At 37.6% G+C, this 17,846-nt stretch overlaps 1 protein-coding gene across 1 annotated transcript in view; it reads right to left on the bottom strand.

The window, feature by feature from the left end:
• LOC138712618 (uncharacterized) overlaps positions 1–17,846 on the bottom strand; it is a 512,597-nt gene that overhangs the window by 265,528 nt on the left and 229,223 nt on the right. Inside the window, exon 3 of the mRNA XM_069844586.1 lies at positions 13,524–14,454. Within this exon, the coding sequence (XP_069700687.1) occupies positions 13,524–14,454 (931 nt within the window). The remainder of the gene's footprint in view (positions 1–13,523; positions 14,455–17,846) is intronic.

Below are 17,846 nucleotides of genomic sequence, written 5' to 3'. Positions count from 1 at the left end.
CGCCGTGAAATCTAAATCTGCAATTTGAGAGGTCCCTGTCCTTTCAAATTGCGACTAATTGAGTGACCTCGTATATTTAATAGACAATTTATAGTTTCTGAACTAGGGCATACGTCGTTTACAAGAAAAGGGGAATATATATGGGGAACGGCATATAGGTCCGTGGCCCATTTCTTATAGGGCTCATCCCGACATTTGTCTTAGCCTTAGGAAAACCACGGAATACCTTAGGCAGGATGAGTTGTCTCATATATAAGAGACTAGCCAATTTGGCTATTATGTAGGAGGTGATTGTTGTCATGAGCCTTGTTGAATCGTCTCAATTTAGAGACCAGCCATTTGGCTTTATGGTGGCTCAATTACGAAGAGAGGGGAGAGATGTAAGATATCGAAGTTTTTCATACTATTTTATTTATAACTTCATGTTCCTGTTTTGGCACGTTCCATTGACTGTTCCATTAAACGTTTGTCATAAACGCAGAAAATAAAGCCTTATTTTTACAGTGTGAGCAAAACATATGTGTATCTTATCTGTCGCCTTCCATACAAGATAAGACATGTCGGTGAGATGACCTTGTACTGTGCTTCTATTTATTACGAGCGTATCACGACCGATCGTATCTCACTCGAGGGTGCGACACTCGACCGAGTTCAAGCGAGCGATTTAACTCCAATGCAGCAGCACTCTGTATTGCACCCTTTCGGAGGACTACGACGACGGATGATCAAAGGCTGGTCTTACACCGGTGATGCCCGCACGCGCCGTACTTTCACCTGCTCGCTCAGGCTGTCCTGTACGGATGCTCGGCCTCCACATGTCGTGATCTCTGCATTCAGAGCACTACCCACACGCCGCGCGCCTCCGCAGCGTGACTGACAACGGTTTGGCAACCGCTTCAAATTACAACTAATCCTCTTTATTAATTAATATTGGAGTAGAAAGCTAGCAAAGGCAGAGGATCCGAAAATTCGCACTCAACTTGCATAATACGTTACGCCTTCTCTGTATTCGTCAATTTCAAACTTGTGTAATGCCGCTAAAACAAACATCACGTACTGGCGTGCATCATCTTCTGTAAGGCCTACGCAACCGTTCAAAATATGAGACCAAGGAACGTAATTATAATGATGATAACGTATTTCATCCGCTGGCTTCACTAAACGTGCCGACATCATAGCAATTGATAACCATCAAAAGATTGGCTTCATAATCGATGCCACTATAAGATTTGAGGGTGCCGAATTACAACCACAAGAAGTAGATCTGGAAAAGAAAAGACATTATGAACCCTGCTTTTCTTATCTGGAAGGGAAATACAGCATACCCGTTTGTCGCTGGGAAGTAATTGGCTTGCTCTGTGGTGCAAGGGGCACTATATCAAGATTTTGTATCAATTTCTTTCATCGTTTCCATATCGATCTTTTGGAACTTCAAGATACAGCCATTAATGTTTTAAGACATTCCTTGTTAATTGTAAACAACCATCTGTACAGTTCTATATATGAAAAATAAATTATTCATGTCGAGGATAGCTGCCCCCCCAAATTAAATTGAAATAAAATAAGATAAAAATAAAATTTAAATTTAAAATAGAATATTGTTGACCTAGCCTACAAATAATTTAGGTGCTGTTACCGCTCGGTATCCCTTTTTCAAGGGCAGCTATCCTTCTTGGATTCTTCTCTCAGTGGTACTACTACTACTATTATTATTATTATTATTATTATTATTATTATTATTATTATTACTATTATTATAAACATGCATTACATCAAGTGGTTTGTTACAGGATGTAAGGCAGGCGTTCTCAGTCTATTGCTCGCGAGCACCTCTGTGCTCTTTGAATGATATTTGGTGCCCTTGTCATGAGAGTAAAAATGTGCTCGCGAGCACGAACGCTCCTGAGGTTCTTTTTCAATTCAAAGTTTGTTGTACGAGCCGGAACAAGTAGTGTTCCTGTCCACCCATTATACGACTTTACAGAAACTTTACAGGCTTTCCCGTGTTTCATCTGTAGAATTTCTTTTAATTCTGTGTAGACGTTATCAGAAAAATCAAGATTATTCAAGACAATAATATACCGTAGCTGCTCTAAGGAACTTCAATTGATAGATCTCCAGTCCTCTTTAACGCTGAAATATTTGTTTCAAAAGGAAAAATGAAATTCACAACTTTAGGGAAGAAGAAGAAGAAGGAGAAGATGATACCAAATACTACGGAGTGTGTCTCTCGCTGTGTTCGGGACGACCTACCCATGGAAAGAAGAGGAAAAAAAAAACTTTCTCACTTATCAAATAACTCCATAACAAAGCGAGATCACGACTAATTTCTTGATTCATATCTAAGAGGCTTATCCTTGAACATCACTGAAATTTTGAATAAAATTAAAGTTCAAACATCCCATTACTACTGTCATTGCTTTTAAAAATCGTATACTATTTGTTATTTAATTTAATTATGTGTTCATATATTAAACATTGAATTCAAATCACTTTCTAACGTGCCCTGGTTCAGATGTATGCTTCCAAAGCCTAAGTAACATTATTTGTAAATTATATTGGGTTATTAGAAATTGTATGTAGACCTAACATCAACATTTTTTTTTAACACAGACTACTGCATGTAAAATAATGTTACAATATGAACATGTATTCCATTTCTATCAATTTGCATTTGATTTCTTGCCTTTACCGAGTTACGTTGTATTTTAGAATTATTTGTAAGCTTAGAATAGGTATATTTTAATACTATGAAACTACATACTATTTGTTTTTATTTTGTTCCAATTTCTGCCTGACTTATGCTCTTACTCTGCAATTTATTATGTAGTAAGTTGCCAGATATGTAGGGGATTAAATTCCAATAAAGCCATTTGTAACAACAACATATTAAACCTGTTCGACTTCATGGTGCTCACTATCTTTAAAAAGTTTAGAACCCTGATGTAAGGGATTTTATACGCAAAATACAGCCTCTTCCATCCACGTCGTCATCACCTTCTACAGGTCAACCTGTTTTTACAAACGAGGCTCTGATGAAAAAAGTATCATCGGTGCAACTGCAACATCCACTAAAACCTGTTCTGCAAGCGTGTTTAGATATTAAAAAGGAAATGGCTATACTTGGGGAGGCAGAGACGTGGATGGGAGGATAATATTAAAATGGATTTGAGAGAGGTGAGATATGGTAGTAGGGACTGGATTATTCTTGCTTAGGAAAGCGACCCATGGCGGGTTATGTGAGGGCGGCAATGAACCATGAACCACCGGGTTCCTTAAAAGCCATTTGTAAGTAAGTAAGCCCCACATAGATCTACAATAGTCTTGCTTCCAGCATCCCACCGAGAGGACATGCGCTTGCTTTCAGGTATCACAAACAGAAATGTTGCACTAAAAAATATGAAAATGTGCAACTTGTTCAATAAATTAATTTCGACTATTATTTTCTTTCTTACGAGTAATTTTCTTTTCAATATAATCACTTTTCATTGTATCCGCTCACCACATTATTTAATACATAAACTGCTTTTTAAACAATTCTCTATTATTTGCTATTATGAATTAATAAATTGATTAAGTGCATAATAATAAAGTTGATACTTTTTCTATAGGAACCACATTAAATAGAGCTCCCCATCATAAATTTATATTTATGACATTAATTCATTAACAGTTTTCTGCTCAAGGACAGATCTTTCACTGCAAACCCAGTATTCTTCAAACCTCTCTCTTTTCCTCCTTCCTCTTGGTCCCAGCATACGACTCATGGTATCTTAATGTTGTGTATCGTCTAATACCTTCTTTTTCCCAGAATATTTTCCCGTTCACCATTCCTTCCAGTACATCCTTCAGTAGAAAGTTTCTTCCTAGTCTGTGACTGGGTCAATTCCTTTTCCTCTTCCTGATAATTTCAGCATTATTCTTCACGTATTCTTTTTAGCACAGCATCATCTCTTATTTCGTCTGTCCATTTTACACGATACATTCTTCTCCATATTCACATTTCAAATTTTTTCAGTGGCTTCTCTTGATTTCGTCGTAATGTCCAAGTTTCCATCACATACAATGCCACACTCCACACAAAGCACTTCACTAGTCTCCTTATTTTTTTTTTCTCAGAGACCCGCAGAAGATACTACTTTTTCTATTAAAATCTTCCTTTGCCATTGCTATCCTCCTTCTGACTTCCTGGCAGCAGCTCATGTTACTGCTTACAGTATAGTACACCCCAAGTATTTGAAGCTGTTCATTTGTTCTATTACCTCATTTAGAATTTGGACATTTACTTTCTTTTTCAAGACCATGGTCTTCGTCTTATTTGCATTTATCTTCATCCCATACTGCTCACAGCTGTCATTTAGCTCCAGTAGTATATCCCTTAGTATCATCTCCTCTTCTGCTAACAACGCCATTTCAGCAGCAAATCTTATGAACTTCATTCTCCTTCCTCCTACTATCACTCCTCCCATGTTCTGGAAACAGTTCTTTACTAAATCCTCGAAGTAAATGTTGAACAGGTAGACGATAAAGAGCATCTTGACATACTCCTCTGCCTATTCCACTTCCCTCTGACATTTCTTCTCCTATCCTGATTTTGGTTCGTTTTATATAGAGATTACTTAATATCGTCCTCTCTATCCAATCCACACCAATTTTCTTCAGGATCCCCATTAAATTTATTCTAATCCGTCGAAAACCCTTTTATGATACTGTAAATATACGCCTAATTAATTAAAAAATTAAAAGCGAGAGGTTCGTTATATTTTTACTCCTGAATTTATTCCAATTGTTATCCTAAAGGAACTTGTACAAAACAAAGATTGAGAGAGAGAGAGAGAGAGAGAGAGTGAGTGAGTGAATGAGTGAGTGGGTGAGTGAATGAGTGAGTGGGTGAGTGAATGAGTGAGTGAGTGGGTGAGTAAATGAGTGAGTGAATAAGTGAATGAGTGAGTGAGAGTGTGTGTGTGTGTGTGTGTGTGTGTGTGTGTGAGTGAGTGTGCGCAGTATAAGATTTTTCGCTTCTCAGAACTAGGCTCGTCGCTCCCATACGTAACGGATCCCGATGAGGGAGAGCACGTCTACGAAGACTTTCACGGTGTTTATTTGCTCTTCTTCATGGTGCACGAGAAGAGCACAGAAGCTTGCACAAGCTTGACCCGGGATGCGATGGTGCCATAATGTGGCTCAATCAATCAACCAACAGTTTTTCTAGCACCCACGCATTCTCCGTCTCCTCAGTTCGCTTTCACTGGAGGCCTGTGGAGCTCGTGCTCCGTTAACATGCAGCACTCCTGGATTACGAGTTGCGTAAAGGAACGAACACACGTCCCCAATGGAGCTTCTGGGAGAAACTCGAAATGCGAGCGATTAATAGGTCTGTGCCGGCCCCACATCACATAAACGTAAAGACAACTTGTCAGCTTCCTAATAAATATAAATTTATTCTCGGAGCATCTCTGCCCAGAGTGGTTTAATCATCCAAAAAGTGTCACAGACTTTCCCGAAACGGAATCAGGTTTAAAGTTACGATTTTTGTTCTATAACACTTGTACAAACCTTATAAATAATCAAACGATTGAATTTTGTTTATAATTTAAACAAATTAAATGTCCACTAACTTACTGTTTATTATTATTATTATTATTACTGTTTATAACTTGCTTGTTTAATGACGCTGTATCAAGTACTAGGTTATTTAGCGTCGATGGGATTGGTGATAACGAGATGAGGCCGAGGATTCGTCATAGATTACTTGACATTTGTCTTACGGTTGGGAAAAACCTCGGAGAAACCCAACCAGGTAATCATCCCAAAGGGAATCGAACCCGCGCTCGAGTGCAACTACGGATTGGCAAGCAAGCGTCTTAGCCGACTGAGCTACGACGGTGGCTCAGAGAATTTGCTGCAGCTCCATCGCTACTTAATGTGCCGCATATTTACAAGCATATTACTGTATCTCATAAAATAACGGTTGTGACCAACGGTGTCGTTATTATTATGTTCGGAATTTATTTTAAAACTAGCCGTACCCGTGCGCTCCGCTGCACCCGTTAGAAATAAATATAAATTAATTACATAATTAAAATAGGACGTTTGATCCAGGGAACATTCGTTTTTGATGGAAGGATAAATCGTTTAATATGTTACTTAATTTAAACTGCATCCAAATAATTAAAATGCGATGATTTTGGTCTAGAGACACTCATTTGGTGCAATGACAATTCCTTTAACATGTTTCTTAATTTTTATTACATGCAGCCATAGTATAATGAAGATTGACATCATTTAGATTTAATGTGTTTATTTTATTTTACTTGTTATAGCTTTCCATTGAATTATGGTAATAACTTAATTTTAACCCTTGTTTTCTATGTATTCAGTAAATGGCGCTTGGCCCACTATGGTTGTGAACCGTTCAAATAACTTAAATTATATTATATAATATTACATATTATATTATATAATATTACATATTATATTATATTATATTATATTATATTATATTATATTATATTATATTATATTATATTATATCATGTTATATTATATTATATAACACGGAAATTTTACTTGAAGCAAGTAAAGCGATCGGTTTGGAACTAAATCCCGAAAAGACAAAGTATATGATTATGTCTCGTGACGGGAATATTGTACGAAATGGAAATATAAAAATTGGAAATTTATCCTTCGAAGAGGTGGAAAAATTAAAATATCCTGGAGCAACAGTAACAAATATAAATGACACTCGGGAGGAAATTAAACGCAGAATAAATATGGGAAATGCGTGTTATTATTCGGTTGAGAAGCTCTTATCATCCAGTCTGCTGTCCAAAAATCTGAAAGTTAGAATTTATAAAACAGTTATATTACCGGTTCTTCTATATGGTTGTGAAACTTGGACTCTCACTCTTAGAGAAGAACATAGGTTAAGGATGTATGAGAATAAGGTGCTTAGGAAAATATTTGGGGCTAAGAGGGATGAAGTTACGGGAGAATGGAGAAAGTTACACAACGCAGAGCTGCACGCATTGTATTCTTCACCTGACATAATTAGGAACATTAAATCCAGACGTTTGATATGGGCAGGACATGTAGCACGTATCGGCGAATCCAGAAATGCATATAGAGTGTTAGTTGGGAGACCGGAGGGAAAAAGACCTTTAGGGAGGCCGAGACGTAGATGGGAGGATAATATTAAAATGGATTTGAGGGAGGTGGGATATGATGATAGAGAATGGATTAATCTTGCTCAGGATAGGGATCAATGGCGGGCTTATGTGATGGCGGCAATGAACCTCCGGGTTCCTTAAAAGCCAGTAAGTAAGTAATATAGACCACAATAAATTAACTGATATATTATCGGTAATAGTTTGAAATGTTGGCGTTTTATTTACGTAACTTATGGTAAAGGATCTACTTTCCATTACATGTTAGGATAATAATGTTTGTTTGTAAAGACAATTTCGGATATCTCGAACTTAATTTTCGTGATCCACTTCAGATTCTATGTCGTCAGTCAAGGAATATTTTATTCTTGCGTGCTCTACCAATGCCAATGATACTTCGGACTCCGGAAAATCCATTTGAACACATGAAAGCATTCATATGGACGATTGTAAAATATGTTTGCATGTGTATCAATATGGTTGCCATAGCCACCACAGCTGAATACGGTTGCAATTTTGTTGCAGAAGTTACATCTAGCTCTCTCTCCACTAGTATTATAATATACCTCGATGATCACGCCAAATACCAACAATTATTGTTTTTTTTTATCATATTACGATTGAGATGGAAGTGTACATGTACAGTAGTGGCAAAATAAAAAAACCGGACCGACCCTTGTAGCTGATTTCAGAGCCTTGTTCACTCCAGAGCACAATAGAGTGGTAACAAAGGCTTTCGTAGTTCGAATCCTGCCTGGGAAGGAAACTTTTTTTTGTTTCTTATTCAAATTTATTCCCAATACTTTTCGATTGCTGGTAAAATTCATGTTCTGGGAATAATAAGTTAGTAAAATATCGCTGCAATCGAAAAGTATTTGGAATAAATTTGAATAAGGAACAAAAAAAGTTTCCTTCCCCGGAGGGATTCCAACTACGAAAGTCTTAGTTACCAGTCTATCGTGCTCTGAGTGAACAAGGCTCTGAAATCAGCTACAAGGGTGGGTTCGGATTTTTTTGCCACTACTGTACACTATCGTTAATCACACAATTCTTTAATTAAAAAGTCTTGCACCTACTAGTACAGAGCGCACTGTTGTTCTACCATCCACATTACTATTAAGTGAAAACTTCTGAAAACAAAAGTAACTATAAATAACTAAAAAAAAAATACTAACAAAATACTAGTGGAGACATCTATGAACGAGAATAGATACTGAACTTGAAGTTACCTCAGCTGTCAGTTACAAGCGCTGATAAATCTACATTTAACTTTCCGGAAACTCATGAAAATTATCAGTACAGTTAAATTTATAACAGCAGTTAAACTAACAGTTAACTGGGGTGTACCGGAAACCGGGCATAAGTTTTAAAAAGACGAACTGCCATAGTTTTCTGTCAAAGCTCAAAGCTCGATTTGCGTGATACGAATCAATCACCTTACTTCCTGAGCTACAGTTTCACTTGTGAAGATAACGTAACGTTACGACCGTAGGGTCCGAAAATGTGCAGCGGGATATTATATTCATTCACCCTTATCTGCATTGCTAAATTACGACACAATTCCGCTACGAGCAAGAGCCTGCTGTGTTATAAAATCATCCTCCATCAATCTCGCGCGTAGTACCAATATTTAAGACATAAAACAAACAGCAGATGTCTTGTTAGCTGGTACAATGCAACTGCATACACACGATCTCGAAGGTGGGTCACAGATGGAAGGGTTAAGCTCCACACCTGTGCAATAACTCTTTATCTTTAACCTGGTTCCTATTTGCGTTCCTTCCTTAACGACTCGTAACGGACGTCATGTGCAACACTGTCCATTGTGACTGTTAGCTTTAGTCGCCCGGCTAAATCGCTTCTGCAAATATTTGGCGACTGTTACGCGGAGCCCATTTCTCTTGCGGTCACTTCAAGGTCTTAACACGAACGTTACACAAAACTTGCATGTGAACATCTACGTAACCCGTTTCAGAATTCTCGAAAACCAAGTCAACATGCTGTATTTATTATCGAAGAGAAAACTTGTATTTTTTCCTTCTTTTTCTGCTGCTAAAATTACATAATACGACGCTTCGAGGATCAGGTATAAGAATCAGGTATAAGAAGATGGAGAAGAATCTGAAGAGAAGGAAGAAGAACAAAGAATGAAAATAGAGAAGAAAAAAGAATGAAAATAGAGGCGAAGTGGAAAAAATAATGAAAATAGAGGCGAAGAAGAAAAAAGAATGAAAATAGAGGCGAAGAAGAAAATAGAACGAAAATAGAGGCGAAGTAGAAAAAAGAATGAAAATAGAGGTGAAGAAGAAAATAGAACGAAAATAGAGGTGAAGTAGGAAAAAGAATGAAAATAGAGGCGAAGAAGAAAAAAGAATGAAAATAGAGGCGAAGAAGAAAAAAGAATGAAAATAGAGGCGAAGAAGAAAATAGAACGAAAATAGAGGCGAAGTAGGAAAAAGAATGAAAATAGAGGCGAAGAAGAAAAAAAGAATGAAAATACAGGCGAAGAAGAAAAAAGAATGAAAATAGAGGCGAAGAAGAAAAAGAATGAAAATAGAGGCGAAAGAGGAAAAAGAATGAAAATAGAGGCGAAGAAGAAAAAAGAATGAAAATAGAGGCGAAGAAGAAAAAAGAATGAAAATAGAGGCGAAGTAGAAAAAAGAATGAAAATAGAGGCGAAGTAGAAAAAAGAATGAAAATAGAGGCGAAGAAGAAAAAAGAATGAAAATAGAGGCGAAGAAGAAAAAAGAATGAAAATAGAGGCCAAGTAGAAAAAAGAATGAAAATAGGGGCGAAGAAGAAAAAAGAATGAAAATAGAGGCGAAGTAGAAAAAAGAATGAAAATAGAGGCGAAGTAGAAAAAAGAATGAAAATAGAGGCGAAGAAGAAAAAAGAATGAAAATAGAGGCGAAGAAGAAAAAAGAACGAAAATAGAGGCGAAGAAGAAAATAGAACGAAAATAGAGGCGAAGTAGAAAAAAGAATGAAAATAGAGGCGAAGAAGAAAAAAGAATGAAAATAGAGGCGAAGAAGAAAAAAGAATGAAAATAGAGGCGAAGAAGAAAAATAATGAAAATAGAGGCGAAGGAGAAAAAAGAATGAAAATAGAGGCGAAGTAGAAAAAAGAATGAAAATAGAGGCGAAGAAGAAAAAAGGATGAAAATAGAGGCGAAGAAGAAAAAAGAATGAAAATAGAGGCGAAGAAGAAAAAAGAATGAAAATAGAGGCGAAGAAGAAAAAAGAATGAAAATAGAGGCGAAGTAGAAAAAAGAATGAAAATAGAGGCGAAGAAGAAAAAAGAATGAAAATAGAGGCGAAGTAGAAAAAAGAATGAAAATAGGGGCGAAGAAGGAAAAAGAATGAAAATAGAGGCGAAGTATAAAAAAGAATGAAAATAGAGGCGAAGTAGAAAAAAGAATGAAAATAGAGGCGAAGAAGAAAAAAGAATGAAAATAGAGGCGAAGAAGAAAAAAGAATGAAAACAGTGGCGAAGAAGAAAAAAGAATGAAAATAGATGCGAAGAAGAAAAAAGAATGAAAATAGAGGCGAAGAAGATTTACAATAATGAGAAAGTACGAGTCAAAACGAGAAGGAGAAGAAGAAAAAGGAATGGGAGAAGTGAAAATAAGAAAATCAGATATTGTACACTTTTGCGCGTGGTATGAAATCCACAGTTCTGCATTTCACCAATCTCACTCATTCTTTTAACAATTCTTGAAACGCGATTAAAAATAAAAGAGTACAGTTCGCTAATAGACATAATGGTCAATTCGAGCTCAGAATAAATACAGACTATTTTTTAAGTTAGCCTACATGACCGAAAGTAAGATTTTACATACGAGTTGAGATGACGGCTCGGCCACACTTTAGCCCTTGTCACGCACAACATTTAATTTCATAGTGAGTTTATGTTTAATCTCCTTATTTTTATTGAAATAATATTAATATTTAGACATTATACTCACTTCAGGGCCCACCATTCAAACAGTCGATACCATTAATGAAAGAATCGATACTGTTCAACAATCAGTCGACATATGAAATAATCATGGAGGAATATTTAGATGCAGTGTTCCCAACAATTGTCACTTGAAAGTCGCCAAATAAAATGTCTAATGTCTCTAAAAAGTCGCTAACTTCAATTCACAAGTAAAAAAAAAACGTACCTAAAGGAACGGATAAGATTAATAATAGGAAAAATGTATCGTAACTTTCAGAGATATAAATCATTCATATTCTCATCTTCTACTGTAGCAGCTGACGTGGAAGACGATGGATTCATATAGGCTGGAAGTGGAACGTAAATACGCATCAGTATTTCCAGTCTTCCTGGTGTGAGGTATAGCTTTTACTGCTTTGACGTGAATTCTATTGAGTAATTTTGGTTTTACTAAGTTATGCTGGATGAACGGACGTTCTATCTCAGGATTCGAATAGAAAAGAGGAAGTGAGGCAATATAGCAATATAGCGATGTTAGCCCCGGCAGAATATTTGTAGGCCTACAGGTACATCTCAATCCAAAAATTTACTTTGATGAAATACTACACCATTTAACAACGCCAAGAATTCGCCGGAAGGAAAACGTCATGATACGTCGTGCAGGGTGTTCTTATAGAGTTTTGGAATTGTACCAAGGAAAATGTTTTCTCTATCATAATATTAAAAATGTCAAAATATAAAATTAATGTTTCCAAATACATCTTGTTAAAACAGTTCAAATTATTTAAAAACGTAAAAATTGCTAACTAAAAATTCCAGAAAAGTCGTTGATAGCTGTTTCATAATTTTTGTCAGATAACCCCTCAAAACCCCCTAGATCTCGCGACTTGTCGCTGAAGCTAGCAACCCTGTTTAGATGTTGTAGAAATTGATGTTCCATGAAGTATTTCAGATAAGTCCAAGAAAGCAATTATGAAACTGATCCCTATCAAATCAGAATAAGATATAAAAAGCAACATGAATAATTTTGTTCTTGGAAAACAAAGAACAATATAAAAAAAATTCAACGAAGATGTTATGTTACCTAATCTATAACTTATGTTGGATCTCGTAAAGTGCTAACCTATTATATATTACAATTACTAAAGTCGGTTTTTACACTAGCTAATTAATAAGAGAAAACTTAGTTTATTTCGTTCTAATAAACGTACATTCTTAATAAATGACGCACTACGCTCGTTGCGGGGCCCTGTCTATAGTGAGGATCAGATAAGAAGAGTTCCTAAACAGCAAGTATTGCCATCTTGTCAGTGTTGCCAACTGTTACCAGATATCACACCATCCTAATGAATGACTTATTTACGTACCGTACTTTACATTAATGTTGAAAGGTTATTCTAAATAATTCAATAATTAGTAATATATTTTCGTAGGCAAACTATACGAGAAAGGGATCAACATGTTAGGTATTTTGTCTGGCAATACGAAATTCATTGATTTGACTAAACAATTGATTTACGAGACTTAACCTAAAAATGTATTTGTTTGGTAAAAGGTAAAGGTATCCCCGTAACATGCCATGAAGGCATTTGGGGGGCATAGAGGTAGAGCCCCATGCTTTCCATGACCTCGGCACTAGAATGAGGTGGTGTGGTCGGCACCACGCTCTGACCGCCTTTTACCCCCGGGAAAGACCCGGTACTCAATTTTATAGGAGGCTGAGTGAACCTCGGGGCCGTTCTGAAAGTTTGGCAACGAGAAAAAATCCTGTCACCACCTGGGATCGAACCTGACCGCATAAAATTGTTAGTACTAACTCCGAAAACTTATCTGACTATAGTCTTGAATTATAACCACAACGCAACACATGAAATAAATATTATGTATTAATATTAATTAATTAGTGTGTTCAAATTTCACTAGCTTCAAGTAACCGTCTCAAAAATCTAGTACAATTTTAATTTCATAGCACTCCAGTACTGACATCATCTGTCTCATCTGCCAACATACCAGTTACAAAATCACTACCATTTGTAGTATTTATCAGTATCGAAATTCTAAACGAAGTTGGTAAAAGAAAATTCAACCTGCAAACTAGAAAATCACCTAAATCCACTAGCATATGTAGTAATGGGGGAAAAATGGTTAGGTTTCACCCTTACGATATGAAGTAAGCTGACCCGGACTATACAATCAGATCACTAAGACATCCCTCAACGCAACAGATAAATTTATAGTAGCCTCGTCCACAGGAGCGACGCAGTGTAATTACCTGGTAAGCACCTATCTACAGTAAGTAACAGTTTCACATGCATTGAGGAGGTTTCTGACGGGATGTTTTTATGCTGAGTGGCGTAAAGTTCCACTATCAGCATTCTTCTGAAGAACTTCGACATAGTGTGAAAGGAATACACTTACCGGTGCGTATTCTGCGCAGATATCGATGGACGCTATGAAACTGCACACGTCGTCCACGCTCCAATGTGCGATGGCTTGCGAATCAGCCCCGGAAGAACACGCCCTATCCGCAGAACACATGGACAAGCACGGCAAGTTCCTCCCCAAGAGATGCTGTTGACCAGCTGACACCGTCGCTGACGTTACCGTTGACGACGGCAACAACCTTGGACTACTTCCTGCAGAACTTCCTCCACTATTTCTCACGGGCGGTTTCGGCGAAACACTTCCAGTTCTCTTACCTAGTCTTTCCTTCGTAGTCCTCAACGCATCAACCATCGGCACGTGAAGCAACGAATCACTGTTCAAGAAAATATTTTCACTAGCACCACCTAGAGCTTTGCTAGTCCTAGATCTCTTTCCGTAAGTAGGAATCGAAGCCGAGGATAGGTCGAGTGGACTGCTTTCCGAAGGCGGCGGCCTCTTGATAGCGCCCTTCAGGTACGTCTCCAGTTGTGAAGCATTATGCGCACTCGCAGTTCGTACCATACTCAAAAGAGCTTGCGTGGAGCTCATATCTATGAGTGGGGGGAACATTGGGCTATTGCCCCCTGCGGCCGTAGTGAAGGGGTTTGCCCCGAAGTTGGCTGCAGCGGCATATAATGCTTGCTGGGCTTCCACTGACGACGCCGACGGCTTTTTCAGATGGTTTGTGTCACCGACAGAGTCTTTCAAGGAAGCTGTGGTACTCCCGATAGGATTACTTGTTGACGTGGACGTTGTGTTATTGCTGACTGTTGCGTTGTTGTTCTTGTGCTGGCCTGGAGATGGCATGGTTGTAGTCGCCAACGGCGCCATGAGGCCTACGAACGGTGTTGCTCCAGTCTTGAAAGGGGTGAACCGCGGATCCAGCCCCACAGGGTAGCCGTTCCGTGCAGGCGTGCTGAAGTAACTGCAAAGAAAATTAATCACATTACTATCTGGACATTTAATTATGTACGAGGCGCATCCAGAAAGTAAGTTTCCCTATTTAAAAAAAAAGAACACACACTTTCAGGAAAACATTTATTGGCAACAGGTACAGCAATTTTTCACCTATTTTTCAACATAGCCACCATCAGAATTGAGACACTTGTATCTTGGGATCAACGTTTGTATCCCTCTGTCGTAGAACTCTGCCGCCTGTGAATGGAACCAGCGTGTGACAGACGTCTTCAGCTCTTCGTCGTTACCAAAACGCTCACCAGAGGACAGGAGTTTCTTGAAAAAAAGAGAGAGAGAGGGAGAGAGAGAGGGGGGGAGGGTAGGTTAGGCCCATACGCCTGACAGAGCTGCCGATGAATTTCAATTGGCGCAATGCTTTGTGCATTAAAGAACTTTATCACCGAACGAACCTCGCAGGCGGCGGGAGAAGGAATAAGAGCTTCCATTTCGGACCACTGCTGCCACACTACTGGCACCAGGCGGGACCCGCCCGGCTGGCATATGATTGATACGTCATAGATCTGTTACGCATGCGCAATTGACACGGCTAATTACGTTTACTTTCAAGGAGAAAAAATCGGGAAACTTACTTTCTGGATGCGCCTCGTAACATGTCTAAACTAATTTAGTGTTTAATAATTACATGGACTACAGCTACTGTGGCAATCGATCTACTTAATCGTGACTCATTTCTGTGAGAGATTGTGAAATTGCAGAAAACAGCTTGCAAATTGTTTTCCAGAATGGGCAGGAGAGTTTCTACTACAATTGTAACTTTTTACGAGTATGTTAAAGACAATGCACATGAACGAAAGAGGGTTTCTTATAGGGAATCAATCACTTCCCTTCCTCATAGTGGTCTCTGGGGGGGGATTTTCAGTAGTGTTGTGGGATTTAATCGATTAATCGATCAATTTCTGTTGTAAGATTAATCGATCAAAAATAGTTGATCCAAACAATCCAGACAAGAAAAAATGGAGTTTGTAATGGATACTACGAAAATGTTTTTGAGTGCAAATATTCCTATTGCAAAGGTGGACGACCCAGCAGTTAGAACTTGGTATGTTCCGGGTGAGTGTTTGTTTTAATATACAATATGTATAATCATAATTTATTATTGCAAGCGTATTATACTAGTAATATTAAAATAGTACTATTTTTATTTTACATCCTTTTTCATAAACCAAATACCGGTAACTCCGTTAAAATAGCTGTTCCATCGTAGCCTACTAAACTATTCAGCGCATCTACCCACAAAATCATGTTAATTTGATATTTCAAGCTAATTTTCAGTATTTTTTCAAATTATTGCATATTAATAAAATTATTTAAAATTTACACAGGATCGGAATAAATGTAGAATAAATTTATGTATAAAAACTTTCCTATCATTATTTTGACCCATAATACATGATACGAATTATTTTTCACGTAAAAATTCCTTTCCGATTTATACGAAATTATTGTAGCGATAATCTTAGAACTAATTAGCGACGAAACACGAAATATAATATTTTTATCACGATTTCTTTTCGAAATTAATGCGAAATTCTGTGGGCTCTCTAATCATCATCCCATTAACAAGTCTTATATCTAGGGTATCAATAATTATGATTACTAATGGAAAATTGGTGAAATTTAGTAGTAGTAGTATTTAGTAGTATTTATTTATTTAACCTGGTAGAGATAAGGCCATGAGGCCTTCTCTGCCCCTCTACCAGGGGATTACAACTATAGTATGAACAATAAAATTACAATTAATATTAAATTTACAATTACAATTACAATAAAAATTAAAGTACGACAAGAGTACCTGATTAATGAAAGGTAGACAATTCATCATAGAAGAACAAAGAATATTTTTCTATTTACTGAATTACAAATTAAACCTAGAATAACAAATTCTTTAGTGATGAAATTACCGGATATTGAAATATTTTGTGATATATTAAGAGAACTATTTACAAGAAACCATGTCTGAACGAGTCTCAATTACTGACCAAGTGCCTAGTAAGTTTTCGTTTGAATTCAATTTTATTTCGACAGTTCCTGATGCTAGCAGGTAACGAATTCCAGAGTCTTGGCAGGGCTATTGTGAAAGAGGATGAGTATGAGAAGGTGCGATGGGATGGTATTGTTAGTATTGTTTCATGTCGAGAGCGTGTGTTCAGATTGTGGTGGGAAGAAAGGTAAGTGAAGCGAGACGACAGGTACGAAGGAATAGACCAGTTCAAGATTTCGAAGAGAAGGAGAAGTGAATGTAAATTTCTTTTCTTATCTAGTTTAAGCCAACCTATTGCTTCCAGGGATGGGGTAATATGATCATATTTACGAACATTGCTTACAAAACGTACACACAAATTATGAGCTCGTTGAAGTTTCGTTTTGTTGTCGAAGGAAAGGTCAGTCAGTAAAATGTCAGCATAGTCAAAATAGGGAAATACAAGCGTCTGCACAAGGGACTTTTTTAAGCAAGAGGGAAGATGAACATTTACCCTTTTTAGTACATGGATAATATGATACACTTTTCTGCAGGTTTCTGTGATTTGCATGTCCCAATTGAGATTATTAAACGGTATAAATGATCAGAAACTGCTCGAATACCCTCTTTGTGCACCACACATTCCGCTTGGACTCGACAGGATCTGAACACAGGCTAACGGTGCGCGTGTAGTGAAATGATCAATAGTAAACTGGAGTATGCAATGAGTTTAATAAGATTTAATGGTTGACGAAGGGGGCCGCTCATGTGGCCATGCTTGGTTTTATTGCTATTGATTATTACCAGTGTTTTATCTAGTGGTTCATCACGACCTTCACCGGGTCTGCCTGAGATCGAACCCTGGGAGTCGTCTAACCGCTAAGTCACGAATGAGCCATTACTGCTAAGTAAGTTTTAAATTATTTACAACGGCCTTACACCTTCGTGAGCACTGCACTGGCATTACGATATATTCTACGTTACGTCAAACTTGGTGCTGTGGATTCTCGTCTCACGTCTGCCGGTACTGTGTAGTTCCAAGATCTGCATCCCAGGTTCATTCATGACGTCAGGGGAAGTAGGCCTGCTGAAAAGATCGCGAAGAGTGGATACGGACCAAGGACACAAGTATTTCTTTCAGATAATACAAGAGCCAGATGTTACAGTAATTACTTGCATTCTTCCGATAAATGTTCAAACTTGCAGCCCATCGACCTCCTTGCATCCTTAGATTCCGAACATTTAAATCCGAATGTGCTATGTATTACCGAACACCATATGAAACAACAGGAAATATTGTCTCTCTCACCGGAAGGATATAAATTAGGTGCTAGTTACTGCAGACAAACTCTTGAGGATGGAAGCGTGAGTGTATTTCT

This window comes from Periplaneta americana, chromosome 13, assembly GCF_040183065.1.
Source record: "Periplaneta americana isolate PAMFEO1 chromosome 13, P.americana_PAMFEO1_priV1, whole genome shotgun sequence".
Classification (NCBI taxonomy): Eukaryota; Metazoa; Arthropoda; class Insecta; order Blattodea; family Blattidae; genus Periplaneta; species Periplaneta americana.
The sequence above is the reverse complement of the archived record's forward strand: the minus strand, read 5'-3'. Positions and strand labels throughout refer to the sequence as shown.